The sequence below is a fragment of the Lepidochelys olivacea genome (genome assembly GCF_965140295.1).
Source record: "Lepidochelys olivacea isolate rLepOli2 genome assembly, chromosome: 24".
Taxonomy (NCBI): Eukaryota; Metazoa; Chordata; order Testudines; family Cheloniidae; genus Lepidochelys; species Lepidochelys olivacea.
Genome location: NC_140434.1, coordinates 5,494,206 through 5,515,914, shown reverse-complemented (window position 1 = coordinate 5,515,914; position 21,709 = coordinate 5,494,206). Strand labels below are relative to the sequence as shown.

At 51.0% G+C, this 21,709-nt stretch overlaps 1 protein-coding gene across 7 annotated transcripts in view; it reads right to left on the bottom strand.

Moving 5' to 3' along the window:
- ARHGEF2 (Rho/Rac guanine nucleotide exchange factor 2) overlaps window positions 1-21,709 on the bottom strand; it is a 136,059-nt gene that overhangs the window by 66,178 nt on the left and 48,172 nt on the right. Inside the window, exon 1 of one of the 7 annotated variants that reach the window (XM_084613521.1) lies at window positions 21,397-21,503. The exons of the other annotated variants lie outside the window; for them this stretch is intronic. Within the exon in view, the coding sequence (XP_084469647.1) occupies window positions 21,397-21,456 (60 nt within the window). The 5' untranslated portion in view covers window positions 21,457-21,503. Of the gene's footprint in view, window positions 1-21,396; window positions 21,504-21,709 lie in introns of those variants that run through there. 7 annotated transcript variants of the gene reach the window in all.

The window sequence follows — 21,709 nt, the reverse complement described above, 5'->3', positions numbered from 1 at the left end:
TCTCGAGAAAAGCTTGAAAATGTGACCCTAAAGACAAAAAAAAAATCTCTTGTATTTAACATCACAATTAAAAAAAAAAATCGCATGATTTTGAGGTGCCCAACTCGGGATTTTTTGAATGCTGGGGGTCAGCACCGCGGGACAGAAGGATGGGGAGTTTGTCAGCGACCCAAGGAAGCCTAGACTATACATGACTGATATCAAAGCGCATCGCGTGCCGTTCGGGAGAGCCTCACAATACAAGCTAGCAAGCGTACATCAGGCTTACCTCCCCGATAAAATGAACTCCGAGAGCATGGCCCCAGGGGAGTCGTGCTAGGCAACGTGACTCTGCAGTCCGCATATACTGAAAACATCGTGTTTAGCATCACGTCAGCTGGTTGTGGGTACCCTGATCAAAACAGGATGACCCGCAATCAACTGTCGAGGTGAGACATTGCTTGTCTCTGCTGTTAGTGTAGCTAGAGTCATGTTAAGCTAACCCAGCTCTTCACAGTCATGTTCTAAAACAACCTCATTTCTAGAGAAGACAGGGCTCAACGGAGGATACCATCCTCGCCCTAGATTGCAAACCGAGTCAATGGCACCGCTGAGAATAGAACCCAGGAGTCCCAACTCCCAGACGCCCCCTTGCTCTAACCCTGAGGAAACACTACCTCCAGTTTGGCAGCCCACAGGGGAAATCTGCAGCAGTTCAGCCGAAGGCTGGTTACATTCAAGGCTGGCTAGCACTAGTTAATACGGCTTCTGATTAATTGCCTGCTCAGTAGATTCTGCATAAGCAGGAAGCTAAAAGATCATTATAAAGCATGACAAAAGCCAGAGGCAGAAGTTTTTCTAAGAGCGGTTACTCATTGCTTGCAAGCTAAAGGAGGGGAAGAATAAGGGAGCGGTTTAGGAATCAGCAAAGCGGTTCTCTGCCATGTACAGAGAACCAGAGCTGAGCTTTTGGGGTGGGGAGGACAAAGGCACTGGATTTGTTCCAGTTTTGCATCATTCATGTGTAAAATCTGCAGAGCTGGTTTGTAGCAAAGTGACTATTAAGACGAGGCTGATACTTCACATTAATAACTATGGGAGGGCTGTTAACTTCTCTTTAAGGAACAGCGAAAGACAACAACTCTTTGCCCAGTTTGCCGCAAAGGGCGAGAATTTGGGCAACTGCTCTAGAAAATCTCACTTGTTTACCTAAAGATCTCAGAGCACTTTGCACATGGGGGGGCGGTTTTCTTTTTAAAGGTTAGAAATCAGCACACAGAAACATAAGTTCTATCAAAGAGAGTGCAGCCTAGCAATTACAGCTGAGGATGGATGGGGAACCAGGACTCCTCGATTCTCTTCCCAGTTCTGGGATGGCAGGGTAAATGACTGGGCATTGGGGCTTCTAAATTCTATTTCGGACACTGCAACCAATTTATCACATGACATTAGATAATCACTTCATTCTGCCTCAGTTTCCCCATTCTTTAAGAGTGGAATAACACGTTACCTACCTAACAAGGGCTGTCATGAAGATTAACTAAAATTTATGAAAAAAGAAAAGGAGGACTTGTGGCACCTTAGAGACTAACAAATTTATTTGAGCATAAGCTTTCGTGAGCTACAGCTCACTTCATCGGATGCATTCAGTGGAAGATACAGTGGGGAGATTTATATACATAGGGAGCATGAAACAATGGGTGTTTCCATACACACTGTAACGAGAGTGATCACTTAAGGTGAGCTATTACCAGCAGGAGAGTGGGGGAAAAAACCTTTTGTAGTGATGATCAAGGTGGGTCATTTCCAGCAGTTGACAAGAACATCTGAGGAAATGAGGGGTGGGGTTGAGGGAATAAACATGGGGAAATAGTTTTACTTTGTGTAATGACCCATCCAAAAGAAACTACACCATTTGCTCAAGAAACTCCCTGAAAAAGCACAAGAACAAATCCGCACAGACACACCCCTGGAATCCCAATCTGGGATATTCTATCTGCTACCCAAGATCCATAAACCTGGAAATCCTGGACGCCCCATTATCTCAGGCATTGGCACCTTGACAGCAGGATTGTCTGGCTATGTAGACTCCCTCCTCGGGCCCAATGCTACCAGCATGCCCAGCTATCTTCGAGACACCACTGACTTCCTGAGGAAACTACAATCCATCGGTGATCTTCCTGATAACACCATCCTGGCCACTATGGATGTAGAAGCCCTCTACACCAACATTCCACACAAAGATGGACTACAAGCTGTCAGGAACCGTATCCCCGATAATGTCACGGCAAACCTGGTGGCTGAACTTTGTGACTTTGTCCTTACCCATAACTATTTCACATTTGGGGACAATATAGACACCTTCAGATCAGCGGCACTGCTATGGGTACCCGCATGGCCCCACAATATGCCAACATTTTTATGGCTGACTTAGAACAACACTTCCTCAGCTCTTGTCCGCTAATGTCCCTACTCTACTTGCGCTACATTGATGACATCTTCATCGTCTGGACCCATGGAGAAGCAGCCCTTGAGGAATTCCACCATGATTTCAACAATTTCCATCCCACCATCAACCTCAGCCTGGACCAGTCCACACAAGAGATCCAGTTCCTGGACACTATGGTGCTAATAAGCGATGGTCGCATAAACACCACCCTATACCGGAAACCGACTGACCGCTATTCCTACCTCAATGCCTCCAGCTTTCATCGAGACCACACCACACGATCCATTGTCTACAGCCAAGCTCTACGATACAATCGCATTTGCTCAAACCCCTCAGACAAACACCTACAAGATCTCTATCAAGCATTCTTACAACTACAATACCCACCTGCTGAAGTGAAGAAACAGATTGACAGAGACAGAAGAGTTCCCAGAAGTCACCTACTACAAGACAGGCCCAACAAAGAAAATAACAGAACGCCACTAGCCATCACCTTCTAACCAACTAAAACCTCTCCAACGCATCATCAAGGATCTACAACCTATCCTGAAGGACGACCCATCACTCTCACAGATCTTGGGAGACAGGCCAGTCCTTGCTTACAGACAGCCCCCAAACCTGAAGCAAATACTCACCAGCAACCACACACCACAGAACAAAACCCAGGAACCTATCCTTGCAACAAAGCCCGTTGCCAACTGTGTCCACATATCTAATCGGGGGACACCATCACAGGGCCTAATCACATCAGCCACACTATCAGAGGCTCGTTCACCTGCACATCTACCAATGTGATCTATGCCATCATGTGCCAGCAATGCCCCTCTGCCATGTACATTAGTCAAACTGGACAGTCTCTACGTAAAAGAATAAATGGACACATATCAGATGTCAAGAATTATAACGTTCAAAAACCAGTCAGAGAACACTTCAATCTCTTTGATCACTCGATTACAGACCTAACAGTTGCAATTCTTCAACAAAAAAACTTCAAAAACAGACTCCAACTAGAGACTGCTGAATTGGAATTAATTTGCAAACTGGATACAATTAACTTAGGCTTGAGTAGAGGCTGGGAGTGGATGGGTCATTACACAAAGTAAAACTATTTCCCCATGTTTATTCCCTCCCCCCCCTCACAGTTCCTCAGACGTTCTTGTCAACTACTGGAAATGGCCCACCTTGATTATCACTACAAAAGTGTGTTTCCCCCCCTCCCCCCGCTCTCCTGCTGGTAATAGCTCACCTTAAGTGATCACTCTCGTTACAGTGTGTATGGTAACACCCATTGTTTCATGCTCTCTATGTATATAAATCTCCCCACTGTATTTTCCACTGAATGCATCAGATGAAGTGAGCTGTAGCTCATGAAAGCTCACGCTGAAATAAATTTGTTAGTCTCTAAGGTGCCACAAGTACTCCTTTTCTTTTTGCGGATACAGACTAACATGGCTGTTACTCTGAAACCTAAAATTTATGAGGTGCTTTGATATCCACACAATACTATGTGGCACCTTTTATCCAATGATTACAAAGGTGAGAAAGTTTTAACACACTCCATTTCACATGTGGGGAAACTGAGGCATGGAGCGGTGAAATAATTTGACATCTTTCACACAGCGTGCCAGCCACAGAGCCAGAAATAGAACTCAGGGGTCCTGATGGCAAATCTCAGGCTCTAACCATGAGAAAAATGCTCCTTTTGAAAGGCAAATAAATACCAAGAGTTATTAGTACAATGTCGCTGAAGATGGACATTCAGAAATTAAAGAGAGACACGGTAGGTGAGGTAATGTCTTTTATTGGACCAGCTTCTGTAGGCAGAAGGGACAAGCTTTCTAGCTTCACAGAGCTCTTCTCATTTAGAAATTAGGTTGCTGGTGTTTTCTTTAGACCTACTTCAACAGCAGTTTTACTTTTAAACCTGCAATATAATCTGAAATACAAGGGAGTGGGGTTGCTTTGTTTGCAGGAGGAGTGGGGAGAATCCAGATTAACAGACCAAGATGAAAGAGTTTTGGGGAAAAGATCAAAGGTGCAGAGAAGGGTCAGTTGAGGATTTCAGAGGGATTAGACTCTGGCCTTCATCCAAATGAGCATTAACTAATCAAAGGCAGGTGCCTCAACTCATTACAGCAAATCTTAGGGAAGACATGAGCAGAGGTAACCACCACCTAAGGATCAGACCCCAACAGAAATCCAGGCTAAGTACTTGCCTATGCACTCAGTAGTTAATTGGATACCCAGGGCCAGATGGTGCTGATTTGCACCACTGTAAATCCAGAATAATTAACACCAGTGTAACAGGACATAGCTCTGCCCATGTGACCAACCAACAGTGAGAGGGGCAGCCTCTGAGAAACACAGTCCCAACGGATTTGTACATTTGAAGTCAAGCCCTATGTTACATGCAAAGAAAGAAAAACAGGTACATGTTAAGAGATTCAGAGCCTGATCCAAAAAGCCCATTAGAATCCCCCGTTGCCCACACTCATGAGTTTAATCACAAGCCATGTGATAGAATTAATCTTTCTTCTTAAAGCCCCAGCTGCTGGAGTCATGTGATTCTATGAGAATCTCAACTCTGATTTAAAAAAAAATAGTAAGTTTCTAGTCCTCACGGCTTCTTGGGGAAAAGACAAAAGAAACTCCCCCACATCTTAAGCCAGAAGACAAATGAAAAGAATGTGGAACCGCCCGTCTTCGTACCACTGTCTCTGTTCCCCCTCTTCCATCTCACCTAGCGCCAGCTTCTTTTCCAGACCCCTTCCCAAAACCAGGCCACCGGTGGCGCGAGCACCTTATCCTCTGCAGCTCCAAGCATTCAAGCAGCCCCAGCAACTTGGCGCACATGCTTGTTTCACAGGATTGGGGCCATGAATTGCGGCTTGCTTCATAGGTCTAAAGGCCAGAAGGGATCAGCTAGTTGGAGATCCTGCAGGAATTGCCGGGCAAATCTCTGGGGCATGGGCTATGCGGAAGGTGAGAGACAGGGTGATCACAATGGTTCCTTCTGACTTTAAAAAAAATTTAAAAAATCTAACACCGGCCGGCAGATTTCACTCAGCCCTGTGAGTTCAGCAGGCAGAGAATAGAAGCCAGGTCTCCTGAATCCCAGGGCAGCATCAGATCCACTAAAACCAACCCCCACTCCCCAATGCTAACACGCAGTAACTCCTGCTCTAACAAGTGACATTCATTGCCTGCAGTCAGCATCAAGAAAAACCGTGGCTTGCTTCTAAATCTACAAAATTGAATTTTGCATGGGAGCTTTTTCTTTCTCCCCGCTACCCAATAAAGCAATCACCATGCATGTGAAAGCGGGGGAGAGATCGGGGCAGAGAAATTGGACAGGTTAGACCGTAAGCCAATAAAGTGTTTTTAAAATACAATTTAAAAAAGGCACGGTAACATTCAACACTACCCAGTGTCTAAGAGTGAACCCAAGGCAAGGCCATGTGCGCATAAAGGGAAAAGCCAGCAGTACACAGCTTAATGAGTAACTGCTAAAACATCCCACCACTGATAAAGATGCTCTGTACCAAGACAGGAACTATATAGTGCTACTGAGTGGAGTGTATATACAGATAAAGCCCCCTAGGGCAGGACTCTTTATACAAACAAAACTCCAACACAAAATAAATTCATTCTGTCCCACAAGACAGGCTGGAAAATGCAACGGGCTGGACGCAGAAGAAAAACATTAGTGTTTAGACAAGAGCAGCAATGTTCTCACTCAGGCCTCTGTTCAGAACGGGGGGGCGGGATGCTGACGACTTTCCCAGCAAGAGAGCTAATAAAAGATTTACCTTCCCCTCCGCCCCGCCCCGGTGAGGCCACGCAAATAGGAGTTTCCCCTAGCGAGTTAACAGAGAAGGATTATTTCCCAAAGCACACAGGAGCAGCTGGAGTAAAGCCTGAAGTTTAAAGGGGCTGCATGGCCCAGTGGGAGACCCCGGCTCCCATTCCTGGCCGTCTCACCTTGGATAAGTCCCTCTCAAGGTCTACTTCCCCTCCCACCCTGGCGCAGTGGGGAGAACACTGGGCTGGCACCTAGAAAAGCTGGATTCTATTCCTGGATCTGCCACTGACTGTGTGAGAGACCTTGGGCAAGTCATGGCCCCACTCTGTGCCTCAGTTTCTACATCTATAAAACAGGGAATTAATAAAGACTCCTTTTTCCTACCCTTTGTCTTGTCCCTATGCAGGGTGGAAACTCTTGGGGAAGGATCTGTCTCTCTACTCATGTCTGGGCAGCACCCAACTTAATGGTGACCTGGTCTCGGGGGAACTCTAGCTGCTACAGTAATTCAGACAGATAACACCTCCCCAGCCATAGATCTCCAATAGGTTTACAGAGAAAGGCAGTATCATTAGGCCCACTTTACAGATGGAGAAACTAGGTGACATTACTTGCCGAAGGTCACCCAGCAGGCCAGTGGCAGAGCTAGGAATAGGACCCAGGTCTTCTTAGTCCCAGCCTGTGCACTATCCACTACACCACGCTGGCCTATTAAGAAAGAAAGGGATTCGGAAGGAAACTTTTAAAAGCAAAAGGGCTATTTATCCTCCTGTCCTGTGCAGTAGGACAGATTTACTCTCCCCTATTGATTTAAGGGAACAGCAAGACCCCACCATAAGGTGTGACACACACACTCACAAACATATTTTTCTTTCCTCGCTTTGCTTCCACCCACCCAGCCCGTTCACAGTGAGCCCCACCCTACCCTCCCTTGCCAGAGCGTAGTCAACCCAGCTTCTGGGGCTGTGCAAGGGGGTCCAGTGAAAGCACTAGCCTGTGTAATTTAACAGGCGTCAGCATAGCCTAGTGGTTAGAGCAGAGGACTAGGAATCAGAGTTTACTGCTGACTTTGGCCAACTGAATTCCCCTCTCTCCAGCTGCTCCTTCTTTGGGCTGGGCTTCCCCCATCTCTTCTATAACCAAGTCTCTAGACATGCAGCATGTCAAGTAGTTAGATTAGGAGGAGAGAGGCTGGGACTCAGGACTCCTGGGTCCCACTCCCAGCTCAGTCACCCCCTCACTCTGGGATCTTAGGTGTGCCACCACACCTCTCCCTGCCTCAGTTTGCCTTGCTCTGGAATGGGGATAAGATACTTCACCGCAAACAATACTTGGGGGACCTTGGGGTAAAGGAGCAGAGGTCTGAAATACAAGCTGCTGGAGTTGGGCACCCATGGAGACCTGGGAAGGAATAACTGGGTTTGAATGAGACATTCAGTCACCGTCACCAGAAACAGCATCTTCCAGCTCAGAACCTGCTGAACCAGAAAAGCAGCCCCAGAGGAACAAGGACACCTGCACGCTAGGCGCCCTGCATCCAAGCCAACAGGACTCAGGAGATCGAGTTTCCTCTTCTTTTCACCATGGGAACCACCGCTGCTCCCCACTCCTCCGCCCCCATCCATCCCAGTGGCTGATGCCATTGCTTAATGAGATCCCAGCAACAGAACGTCCGTTCCCTGTATGCTGAGATTTAATACGGGCTGGTACCGCCCAGAAATGGAAAGAGTCCAGTCCTTCCTTTAGACAGTGTTTGGGTCACCCAGCCGGCTGAGTTAGACCCCGATCCTGCAGACACATGAATAACTTCCCACAGGATAGTGGGTCCCATTAAATTATCGACACACAAATACCTGCAAGATCAGAACCCTTAGACCTTGGCTATATGCCACAGTTGCATTGTCTTAGCTAAACTGATTTAAACAGGTGCAAATCCCCTTAGGTGGACACTTAAATCTGATTGCATTTGGCTTAATTTGGTGTATCTTGGTTCACTAAATTAAGATACCTCAATTTAAATCCCAGTTACATAGTGCTAACTAAGAAGAATATTTAAATATTAAGATATAATTTAAAAATTGAGATGAACTGTGCATAGATGTGGCCTATGTCCTTTTTGTGGCCTCGTATATTTCTAAAAAAACAAACAAACAATAAATCAGTAGATATCAAAGTGCTTTACATCAGAGGTCAGTATCATTATCCCCATTTTACAGATAGGGAAACTGAGGCAAAGCAAGTGAGCTGTCCAAGGTCACCAAGCAGGCCGATCGCACAGCCAGCAATACAACCCAGTCTCCTGACTGCTGGGAAAGAAATAAGAGGTGGAAAGGGCTCCAGAGGAGAAGGCTCTTGCACTGACCTGAAGGAGATTACGTGTGGGAGCAGAGAGAGATGAGGCAAATAGAAAGGAACAAGGCCCATGGAGAGGTGTGTAAAGAAAGGGCTCTAAAATAAGCTACTTATTAAAGCATATGAAAGAAATAAGCAAGCAGCCACCTTAGCTTTACCTGGGATGAGAGCATCCTGAATCTTTACCAGGTACCCACACAGAGAGTACATCTCTAAGGCCAAGCCCCAAGTGCTCATGGGGCTGGGAGCTACCATCTCTCTCAATTAATTAACCACTTCATCTTTAGACAGCCCACTGCTTTGTTAGCAGCAGCTGCCACCGAATGAGCCCTTTGGGGGGTGGCGAGGGAGTGCTGGCTCGCTGCCAAGGGCATTTTAATGATATCCACTAGCCAAGAAACAAAGCCAACCCCTCTCTCGCACCAGGATTGCGACACGCAGCTGGTGTGCCAAGCGTGGGCACTCTACCATCGGAGCTGAAACGGGAAAACACCATCCCTGCCAGGAACGCCGCTACCTGCTTTGCAGCCAGCTGTAGGGCAGAGGATCATCCCACGTTTACACCTTTCTCTGGAGTAGATGGTGTCAAGATACTGGGTTAGACCCACTTTGCTGCAAAGTGCAAGAATTTGGGCAACCGCTCTAGAAAATCTAGTATCCTCTATGAATGTGTCTCCGCTGCAGAGTTAGCTCAGCTGTTGGCCCTAATCCCTCTCCAGCCAAACCCTCTGACCTGAGTTTAGCGCTGCGTCCAATCCTGGGCTAGGTGGGGCGGGGGTTTGAGACTTTCGCTCTGTAATGTGGACCCAGGCTAAACCCCACGGGTGCCGCTACTCCTCCAATGCCTTCCCACAGCTTCCCTCTGCACCCATGACAGGTGAGTCCTCCCCCATTTCCCGGGGAACGGCTCACACAGCAGCTCCGCTCACTGCAGCCCAAAGAACCAGGGGATGGGCCCCCAGAAGTCCCAGCGACACACAGCAGCGGTGAGGACGCAGCGACTCGGACAGGGCTCTGCAGCGTGGCTGCTCACACCCAGGCGAACTCCGTAGTGAAGACGCTCCCGAGCTGCAATGAGCCTTGGGGGTTTCAATCCCACCTCCCACTCTCACCAGCCCACTTTGCGCTAATGAGCCAAGAACTGCCCCCGGACCAGGGAGGCGGAACTGCTGCTGTTCCTTGCAGGAGTGCGTGTAGGACAGAGATTTGCTCTGTGGGATCTGTATTCCCTTTTCCCCCGGCGATGCCTTTGCTCCTGAGCCAGCGCACAGGGGAGACAAGAGGGTTAAACCAAACCCTGGGCTTTCTAAAAACAATCCCTCCTTATGCTTACCAAGCAGCCTCTCAGGACTCCACCTTGCCTGGCTGCCTTTCATAAGGGGAGAACCCTGAGATGGAAAAAGACCCATTTAGCCTTCTCTGCGGCGTGGGTAATTGCTACCTCTTGGTTCTGAGCCTTTCAATATTGAAGGCTGTCTCTGCAGGGCCGGCAGCTGCATCGGTAGGCAGCCTGTTAGGGAGTTGCACACGCTGTGCTCTCAATCAGAGGGACTTGACATTCGTTCTTTCTTGCTTGAGTCGTTCCCTAACCTCGATTAAGCCATTCAAACTGAAAGCATTCTCATGATTATTATTAGGTGTCATGTGCTCACAAGTAGGAGCCCATGTCATGGCCCAGGCCCCCTGGACAAACACAGAACAAAAAGACTGTCCCTGCCTCACAAAGAGACTACAATTAATTTCCATAATTAAAGCATATTTCCTAGTCCAATTGCCATGGCATGGCTGGGAAGTTAGATGTGGTCATTGCCACATCTGAAGGTAGCCCCAGCTGGCTCAGCTAATGAGGGAAGGCAGTGTGGGCTAGTGGTCAGAGCACCAAACTTTGACGCAGGAGACAGCAGGTCTGGTCCTGGTTTTGCCACTGCCCTTGAGCAAGCTGCTGTCCCTCTATGCCTCAGTTTCCCCTCGCACTCCATCTAGTCTATTTAAATTCTTTGGAACAGGATCTCTCGCTATGTGTACGTCCAGCGCCGAGCACGATGGGGCCATGATCTCGGGCGGGACCTCCAGGTGCTGCTGTCATATCTCTAACAATAGTTCAAGGGAGAATCAGCAGCAGCAAAGCGGCACCCGCACCGTGCAGAGAAAACCCCGGTGCGTCAGACTAACACATGGATGGGCGGCTTGTTGTTCCAGAGGCCCTGGATGAGACCGGTGTCTGCTAAGATCTGCTGTCAGTGGAAAGCCCCTGCAGCAGAGCTGATGGGAGGTCACATGCCAGGAAGTGGCCCCTTATGGGGAGAAAGGGAAGTGGCTGTGGGGGGTCCGTCTAGGTTAGTTTCCTTTTCAGAGGCTAGAGCCCTGGCGGAGAGGGTTATGAACAGCAGCTCCCTGGGGAAGGGAGGGGAAGACCAGGCTTAAATGGCAGAGTCCAGGCCCCAAACCAGCAGAGCCGAGGGCTCGTCCTCGTGGCTGGCACCCCCGAGCCCCCCTCCGCGGCACAGACGAGAGCCCGTTGGCATTGCTTGGGACCAATACCCTGCCACATCCTAGCTCTCCCTCATAAAAAGAATTGGCTCCGGGTGTAAGATGTTGAGGGGCTGGGATTTGATTAGATCCTGGGGAGCAGGGAGGTGTCTGTTGAGCACCAGCAACAACCCCCAAGGCCTGAGGAAGCTAGGAACCCCTCCACCCCAATAGATCATTAATGCTTTGGCTCCCCAGGGGATGATGGTACCAGAACTCCCAAGCTAAGCAGCCTCCAGTCCGGCTGCTGCTTGGAGGGGAAGCTGCCATGGCAGTGAAAGGAAGGGGTGACGGCTGAGAAACGGGGTGCTCTTTCCTCGAGTCAGGACCAGCTTCCCCCCTACGGGAGGGTAGCTCAGCTGCTGACGCATGGCAAGAGAGGCTCACTCCAGGCCCAGCGGGGCATGTTCCGTAAGTGCTCCACCGCTGTCTATTCTCGGCCCCTGGGCCCCCAAAGTAACGCACAGGGGGCTGTTTCACAGCAGGAACGGGTGGATGCAGCTGCCAAGGTCTCCATGTTCCCGACCTGCTCTGTCCCTCCCCCTTTTCATTTAGCTAATCCCTGCCTAATGCAACCTATCTCCCCCACACCCCGAAAGTCATGACACCGACATGACATTGATCACTCTCCTCCTGTGTTCTGGCCCCAGCCTGGGTCTGTCTTGTCTGTCACACCGTGCGCTCTCCAGGGCAGGAACCATCTCCTACCCTGTATTTGTACCAAAGCTAGCCCACTGGGGCTCTGCTCTTGGCTGGTCCCTCGGCTGCTACCCATGCCCGTGTTTGCTGCTCTCACCCCAGGGAGCCGGCCCTCGGCCATGCGGCGAGCTGCCAACTCACTAGGAAATCCATCCTCAGCCTCTCTTTTTAGCTGGATTCAAACCCAGCGAGGGGCTGCTGGGCCCACATGAGACTTTCCATTGACTCACCCACCTCCTCTGAGGATGGCCATACATGGGCCTCTGGATCAGGCGTCTTCATTCCTCTGAGCCATGCAGCAGTACTGGGCGGCCGGTGTTCTTCTTATTAGTCCTTTTTTGAATAGCTCATAGAATTGTGGGACAGGAAGGGACCTCGAGAGGTCATCTAGTCCAGTCCCCTGCCCTCATGGCAGGGCTAAGTATTATCTAGACCATCCCAGACAGGGGTTTGTCTGACCTGCTCTTAAAAATCTCCAAAGATGGAGATTCCACAACCTCCCTAGGTGATTTATTCCAGTGCTTCACCACCCTGACAGTTAGGACATTTTTCCTAATGTCCAACTTAAACATCCCTTGCTGCAATTTAAGCCCATTGCTTCTTGTCCTATCCCCCGCGGTTAAGAAGAACAATTTTTCTGCCTCCTTCTTGTACCAGCCTTTCATCCCCAAGGGCTACGAAAGGCCAGGCTCTCTCAAGAGCGAGCCCACCGCTGGTGAATGGGTTGCAGTGGTTTGTTTATCCACCGAATGGGCACTGAGTAAGAGAGCAGCGAGAGAGACCCCAACCTAGCTGCAGGCCCCATTGTGCTAGGAGCTGTACAGTCAGTGAGGGACTCTCTGGCCCCGACAGCTTCCAGTCTAACCAAACTCAGCCCCCCCAAGTCATTTAAGCACTTTGGGAAAGGTCACCCTCTGCGACTTGCCCAAGATAAGGGCCACGTTGGAGCCGGGAATTGCATCCAGGTCCCGCATGTCACACACGGTCGATGTAACCACTGACCCATCCTTCCTCTCCAGCACAAAGCATCCAACTGGTGGATGAGCTGTTTTATTCCAGCCTCTTCCATTTGCCTAGCTGTAGCCTCCCTTCTTCAGCTCCATTCTCTGCTTGCGTGTCCACTGCTCATGCTCCCTCTCTAAAAATACTTCAGAAAACCTCAGGTTAAAGAAAACCCCCACCAGGCCTACCGACGGGGGGGCGGGGTGCAAAGGAGGCAATTGCCCAGGGGGCCCCCAGCCACCCGTGGCAGTGCAGTGGGGCTAAGGCAGGCTTCCTGCCCGCCCTCACTCTGCACCGCTCCCAGAGGTGGCCGGCACGCCCCTGTGGCCCCTGGGGAGGAAGTCTCCACACGCTGCCCCTACGCCAACTCCGCAGCTCCCATTGGCCAGGAACTGCGGCCAATGGGAGCTGCAGGGGCGGTACCTGTGGGAAGCGGTGTGCAGCGACCCCCTGGACCCCCTGCCTAGGAGCTGCTGCCAGAGGGGTGTGCCGGTCGCTTTCGGGAGCCGCCCGAGGTAAGTGCCGACCCTCTGACCTCCTCCTGCACCCCAACCCCCTGTCCCAGCCTAGAGCCCGCACCCAAACTCCCTCCCAGAACCTATACCCCGCACCCCCTCCTGCACCCCAACCCCCTGCCCCAGCCTAGAGCCCACACCCAAACTCCCTCCCAGAACCTATACCCCGCACCCCCTCCTGCACCCCAACCCCCTGCCCCAGCCTAGAGCCCGCACCCAAACTCCCTCCCAGAACCTATACCCCGCACCCCCTCCTGCACCCCAACCCCCTGCCCCAGCCTAGAGCCCGCACCCAAACTCCCTCCCAGAACCTATACCCCGCACCCCCTCCTGCACCCCAACCCCCTGCCCCAGCCTAGAGCCCGCACCCAAACTCCCTCCCAGAACCTATACCCCGCACACCCTCCTGCACCCCAACCCCCTGCCCCAGCCTGATGAAAGTGAGTGAGGGTGAGGGAGAGCAAGCAACGGAGGGAGGGGGGATGGAGTGAACAGGGGGCGAGGCCTCAGAGAAGGGGCGAGGCCTCAGAGAAGGGGCGAGGCCTCAGAGAAGGGGCAAGGCAGTAGGCGGGGCAAGGATCTTTGGGTTTGCGCACTTAGACAGTTGGCAACACTACCAGGCGGGCATGTGGAAGCGCGGCCAGCAGCACAGCCGGCAGCTCACTGGGCACCAGCCAGCCCAGGCTCGGCACCGCCCAAACATCAGGCGGGCCGCGGGCCTGGGGGCCCGTTCACTCTTGTGCCCTGTTCTGGGGCCCGGAATTGCTGTCAGGGGGCCTGACCCCAACAACTGTAACCCAGATACAGCATAAAAAGTCACAGGCCGGTTCTCTGCCCAGTGCCGCCGTCGTGGGCGCAGAGGGAATATAATACCAGGAGCCGGGGAGGGAGGGGTAAAGCAGGTGGTGTGTGGAATTCAGGAGCTGTTTCTGCCAGAATTTGTGGGGGCTGGTGTGTGGGGGTGTTGGGCTCGTGTTGGGTTTCAACAAAAGGTGCAATGTAGGGAACGTTACCAACCTGGTTCCCGTAGCAACTGAGGGGATTGTTTAAATACTAGGAATTGTCCGTGAGGCAGTGCGGGTGAGTGGTTAGCCCCAAGGAACAGGGCACGCTCCGGCCACAAAGTTGCAACAGTTTAACACCAACGCTAGTGCACGGCCGCGGAACGTGAGCGCTGAGGGAGGATGGAGAGCAGCGGATTGAGGTGTGCGATTCTCCAGGCCAAAAATCAGCCAGGAGGATATTCAAAGGCAAACCCCCTCATGGCCACCCTCAGCCCTGGTTTGGTTTCAGCAGCTCTCTCAGCGCGGGCGTATGATTAGGAGAAGACCAACAAATTCTGAAGCGCTTTTACCAAGGAAGGCTGCTAGCTGGCTGGCACGTGGGTACCAAAAGCTTCAGAGTGGCCCAATAAGATTGCCAATGACAACATCAGCCGCATAGCCAGCCAGCCCACCTAGAGGACTAGCCAGAGACCGATCCAGGCGGCGCTTGCTCTGCAAGGAGGCCCATGTTCCTGTGGGATTTGCCCTGGTGATGAACTAAAGCTGTGATTCCAATTCAGTTTTGTACCTGGTGTGTAATCAAGCCCTGGCAAGCGAGAGCCACAGGTTCGATTCCTAGCTCTGCTAGTGGCTCACTGCGGGACCTTCTGTGAGTCCCTTCACCTTTCTGTCCCTCCGTTTCCTCATCCATCACCCCAGGTGCGTTGAGTAGGTCAAGCTCTGGACCAGGGACTCTCAATCTATTTCCCGGTAGTGGCTCACATCTTGTCTCATGGGCATTCCCCACCCGTCAGCCCAATGTCTCTCCCACTTATGCTACACCGCTGGGATTGCTACAGTCATTGCTTAGATTCAGTTCAAGGGCAGCGAGGTTTTGTCCTTTTCAGTTTAGTCACCCTGCTTCCTTTGTTCTCCACTTCATCTCCCCGCTCCCCTCTGCTCCGCTCCTCTGAACAAGGAGCGGAAACCAGCAGCTGTATGTGATCAGCCAAGTCCCCTGCAGCGTGGGAACATTTCACACAGGAAGAGATCAATCATTACTCCCCTGTTACAGTGAGGAAAGCTGGGGTGATGTTTGCTCACCTATCCAAGCACAGCACCTAAGCAATCACCCCAACCAGCCCAGCTCTTATGGCTTCTATATGCAAACAGAAAAACTATACTTACAGTTTGAACGGTTTGTTTCAGAGTATGGAAAATCGGAACAATAAAGAACCAAAGTCAAGTCTCCCCGGGGAAGACCACAGTGTGTATAGCTCCTCTGTAACATGCTACACAACTCTGCCTGTCACAACAGGAGCTGCACCTTCAGACACCTAATACATGACAGACAGCAGCTCTCTAGACATTTGGAAGGTGCAATACAGAGAAAACAACATCTTAAGAATTAAAGTTTCAGCCATCACCATGGCTTGCTCCCCCATTCCCTACGGCTTCAATATGCCCATTATATAGATGGGGAAGCCAAGGCACAGAAAGAAGTGAAGTGACATGCTTAAGGTTGCACAATAAGTTAGTGGCAGAGCCAGGAACAGAATCTGGGAGTCCAGTGGTTACAGCAGGAAGCTGGGCATCAGGACTCTGCAGTTCTATCCCCAGCTCTATGGAGGGAGCATGGTCTAGTGGTTAATGCAGATGCTGGGGAGCCAGGACTGCTGTGTTTTATCCCCAGCTCTGACTTCATCAATCTTTGAGGAGTCTCTTCCCCACAAGCTGCCTCCTGGGAGGACTCAAATTCCCATTGAAGCCAGTGATCAGCATCTTGCCAGATCATGCCTTAAAACAGGGCCAAATGCAGATTCCCTGCAGCCCTCCTGTGGGCAGGGGAGTACTGTCTAGAGGTTAGAGCTGCGGGAGGGGCCTGGAAATCTGGACTCCTGGCTCTGATACTAACTCCCTGTTCATTCTATGTATTTCACTGGCACCTTTCACCATGCGACGTTGTGTCTGAGAGGTGTCCACCCACTGTGCCTAAGTTTTTCCATCTGTATAATGAGGACAACAACAACACCTCCTGCCCCCGGGGTGGTGCGTGGCTGCATTTGTGTTTGCTTGGAGATCCTGCTAGAGGAAGGCAAGGTATTATTATAGTGCTTCCTTGCCAGACCTCCCCCAGAAACACCCCCTCTCTTTCAGATCCTCCTCCATGTCTCCGCTCGATAGTTGAAATTATGCAGATTTTCCCCCACAATGGAGATTTGCTACATACTTTCCAACAATAGATACCACATAACCAGGGGTGCTGGAACAATTTTTATAGTGGGGGTGCTGAAAGCCATCGAACCAAACTGTGAACCCTGTATATGAAGGAAACCACTTCAAGCCAGGGAGTGCGGCAGTCCCCCTAGTTCTGGCACCTATGCAAATAACCCGGACCCTGTAACACCACCCCTGTCTGCATAAACTAACCCAACCCGGGTCTGATGCTTCCTCCTTCCAACCATGACACAGCCTGACTGGCAGCTTAATGAGCTTCCTTCAGTCTGCTGGAACGTCTCAATCACTAAGAATTTCTGAGTACAGGTAGGGATCCCACTCAGCTGTTCAAAACATTCCACTCCCATTATATCACCGCGGTCGCTCTTCAGCGGGGACTTTCCTACCCTATCACCTCTCATTACAGACCTACGTTTGCTCTCAGCTACACCCCCACCTGATGATGTTATCATGCTCAGTGTTTTACATTACAGAGGTGGGGCTGAACTCAAAATGTTCCATCACACACACACACACACACCCCCGATGTACCTTCCAGACCCTGGGGAAGTTTCAACCCCATCATTGGGTTCCATCCCTCGTAAGTTACCCATGTCAGAAATGCTGAGCAGTGTTCATTGTTGTTGACAAAAATCCTATCAAGTCCCATGTCCATCACCCTGGTATCTGAGCCCCTTCCAGTGGTGCATTAAGGAGCACAATTAGCATCTGTTGCATACAGTTCTTGCTTTCAACCTTCTGCCCATCAAGTAAAAATGGGTTAGAAAATATATACATACATACACACTCTCTATAATCACACGCACACTATACATGTGTATAGGTAGATATAAAAATCACACAATTTACATATACAAATTCCACAGTGGTCACAGCGCTTGGTCCTATTGATTTCATTTTACTCTTGCTATGGATCCCAGCCGCAAAGTTTGGACCCACTTTCGCTCTGTTCCGATCCAGGGACTTGGTTTGGCCCATTAGCGGGACAGGTGGTCAGTTAAGAAATTCTGATCTGGATCCAAGCTGGGATTCGCTCCTGCCTCCAGTACGTGGAGGCGGCTGGATCTGGGATTCAACCCCTGTCCCTGCCCCCTCCTGGTCAGTCTTTGTCCCGTGCCGGCTTACCCTATTTAGATTGTGACGGGTTAATGTTTGGGGTTGCCAACCCTCCAGGATTGGCCTGGACTCTCCAGGCATTAAAGATGACAATGTAATTAAAGAGGTCATGTGATGAAACCTCCAGGAATGTGTCCAACCAAAACTGGCAACCCTCTCCCTCTGCATCACAGAGCAGTGCCTGTAAAATTAACTTACACAGCTGAACCAGCCTTTGAGGAGACCCCTTCCCACAGCCGCCCATCCAAGCCAGGCATCAGCACCTTACAGGATCAGGCCCTATAACAAGCTGACCTGCAGATTCCCTGCATCCCTCAGGGCTGGGATCCTGTCTCTTTACCTGCTTCACCTGCTTCTTAACAGCTGGGTCTAAAGGGCCCTACTGTCAATGGAAGCCCTCAGTGGGCATCAGATCGGGTCCTAAAAGAGAATCTTTGAACTGCTGTGGGAGTGGCCATAGCATGTGATAAATCACTTCCCAGGAAGTTCTGCCTAGGCCCGGCCCCAGCCGTTAAAACAGTATCCTAACCGCTGGGATGGAGTGTTTCTCTTTGTTTTCATTAGCCAGTGAAATATTCAAACCAGTCCAGCACTGAATTCTATGTAATGCTCATGAGCAGCTCAGTGGGTTTATTTTTAAAACACACACAGTATTCTGATTTTAGAACATGAGTCACGTCTAAAAATAGCGGAGGTTGAAGAAAAGGGGACACTGGAGCAGTGTTTGGGCAGAGGAGCGCTTCCAAACCTTTTGCAGACTGACACACAAACGGCCTGCTGCATTTGCTTAGCCCACCGCTAGAGAGCAGCTGCCTCTGGGGTGGAACACGACGACTGTTTAGGAGCTCACAGCCACAGTGGGCAGGGATCACGCAGCTAGCATGCAAATGCGGCCGCCTCTAGGGTGGAACAATGTAGCTCTTTAGTAGCTCACAGCAACTCACCCACCCAGCGTGGAAGTGCAGCCACCCATGGGCTGGAACACATCAGCTGTATCGTAGCTCACAGCACGGCTGCCCAGGGATTGCTCACTCATCACAGAAATGCAACCACCTCTGTGGCGGAACGCAGCAGCTGTTTAGTCGCTCACAGCAGTGCTGCACCCGGCTCGCTAACTCAGCACGGCAAGGCAGCCCTTTCTAGCGCGGAGCACGGCTGCTGCTCAACAACCGCACGGCAACTTGGCAGAACCATTTTGGGCAGGAGGTAAAGAAGAGTCTCATGCTCAACTGAAACTGCCTGGGGAATTGAAGGAAGCGAAATGTGAGCGCCCACAAGGGACAGCGGCCAGGACTTCAGGGTTAACACTCGTGCAAAAAAGTGCCAAAGGACTGTGAAGAACTAGATATAGGTTCTGTTCCACCTCTCCTCCACACAACATTGGCTGTAACAGCAAATCACACACACACACACCCCTCAGCAGCACACTCCTGGGTCAGTTCATGGAGAGAGCTCCTCCTAGAGAATCACCTCCTCCTTCCTCCCCCCCCCCCCCCCCCCCGCAAGAACTCAGAGCCTATTGCACCGGCTGCCTGCTGGAGGAAGACTTGGGGAAATCCATGCAGTGTAGCATGGTAGAAACGGCTCTTTTTGGCGCTTATCGGGGAAGCTAGCTCCCGGCGATTAACCTGGGCAGCTAAGAAATGAGAAAGCCAGGTGACACACAGCTATAGCAAAATTCCTTGTTCTAGAATGGCTGACTGCATTACAACACGTGTCCTGCCGCGCCAGGGGCAGACTGGGAGAGGCCCAACCTGATCGCTCAGACAGGGCCCTTCTCCCGTCCCAGAAACACCAAGCAGCTGGGCTCAATTAGCGGCTGAGTCAGGGAGCGGAGAGACGTCCGCTCCGTGCCACTTTGAAGGCGATTCAAACCCGCAGGCGGGCGGGTGGGCGGCCCCGTCGAAACTTATTGTTGGAGAGACAAAAATACCCCACAGGATCGGCAATCTGGGCATGTAACAGCTGGGCCACATTTATTCACCACTTGGGAAGTTGGCAGCACCCTAGAGCCCAGGAGGTAACGTGAAGGTGGGACCCCAGAGGCGGCAGGGTGGGAACGCGATTGCTAGACACAGCGAGGGCAAGAAGGCTTCCAGCACCCCTCTGCCCACCTTCCGCTTTGGCCTCGCAACAGCTGAGAGCTCCCCATATACCAGGCAATCTCCTCCGCGACTCGGCACCTTCTCAGGAGCGTGTCCGGAGCGTTATTAGACGGCAACTGCAAGGACGGGGGCACGAGGATCAGATCCTGAGCAAGTGAAAAGAGGCTGCCAACAGGCCAGTAGGGCTGCGTCGATTTCACTCTGGGCCCCTAGTCTCTTTCCATGTTGCATAGTAGGGTACTGGGCAGTTGTATGGGGCTTTGCAATCCGACTGCCGCTTGGGAGCTGGGCAGTTTGGTCACCCCGCTTTCCCATTTTACAGATGGGAAAGCTCAGGCTTGGAGATCAAATGACATGAGGGAATCAGTGTCAAAGCCAGGATCTGACCTCAGGAGTTCTTGGGCCCCAGTCCTGTGCTCAGGCCATTAGGGTAAATTACTCTGCACATTTGTGTGTCACTTGCAAACAATCCCACTTGCTGCACAACTAGGAACCTAGCAGCATCTCCCCACTGTGCTGCAATTCATGGCCAGGGATTTAATTCCTGCTGGGAAGTTTGAGGATATTCCCAGCTTTTCCCAGCCACCTGAGAGCAGCTATTATTGTCACGTCCTCTTTAGCTATTGCATGGGGTCAGGATTTCCTGGAACACAGATCACAGGCAGGGGATCAAGCAAAGGGAGCTAATGTCAGAAATGGAGACACCAGATGCCGATACGGGTTCAGCTCCAAATTCACAGCTCGAATCTTTCTTTAGGGTGAGTCAGAGTCAAATTCTCCAGACATCAGCCAGTTTGGACTGGGATTTCCATATCTCCCCAACATCAGGATCTAGGTTGAGGTTCAGCCCCTAAGAGAGGCACAAAGTTACAGGCCGTAAAATTACCCAGTCCCTTTTAAAACACGAGGCTGCATAGTCTAGTGCTGGAACACTGGGCCAGCAATTAGGAGAGCCAGGTTTTAGTCCAGGCTCTGACCCTGGCCTGCTGGGTAACCTCGGGCAACTCACTTACCCTCCCTGTGCCTCGGTTTCCCCATCTCTAGAGCAGGGATTCGCTCTATCTTGCTTTGGAAAGTGCTTTGAGATCCCTGGATGAAAGCCTCCAAGTACGAAGCATTATTGAGCTTTCTCATGAAGATCCCTGTGTTGATGAGGTAGGTTCTAAAGGCCGGTGGTTTAGTATTTGGAGGTGAAGAGCTAGTGGGGAAGGGAAGAGTTCGGGCTCCCAGTTTAAGCACATCCCTGTTTTGCTAGGCAGACAGAACGCCTGATGCAATTGTTACATGAAGCCCTGTGTGTCCGGCTGGTTTGGCAAAGAACGTCTAAACAGATTATTTTTCCCCGTCCGGCTGGAGATCGCTTTAAAGTCAGACAGAAACAACTGGTTCCTGACTACAGCCCTGCAACCACAATCCTAGACTTCCTGAAAGCAACCCTGCTCAGTGGAGAGAGAAGGGAGAGAGGCTAAGGAATGAACACCTTCTCCTTCCCTGAAATGAGAGACTCAGTCGGGTAACTTACTCAAAAGGAAATTTACGAAAGCAACTTTCCGGGGGCCCCTGACCCATGTCCCGAGTCTGATCCCTTCTAAGCAAAACAAACTAGCAACCGCAGGGCAGTTCAAACCTTGTTCTCTAGCTGCTTCTTGGGCTCCAGGAAGCACTTTGGATCCAAACCAGCTGACATCAGCTTCCCTGGGGTTTTCTAACCAGCCTCAAATCTCGGTCTTGATCATCTCTAATGCTTCCTCTGCACCCTCCGACCTCCAGCCAACTGCACACACAAGGAAAAGCTAGGCAGGAGGTATTATCCGATGGTTAGCACAGGTGCGGATGCCAGAACTCCTGGGTTCTCCAGGCAGTCTCTGCCACCAGCTTGCGGAGTGACCTCAAGCAAATCCCCTCCGGCCCACAGCTCGGTCTCTGGAAAGCAGGCATGC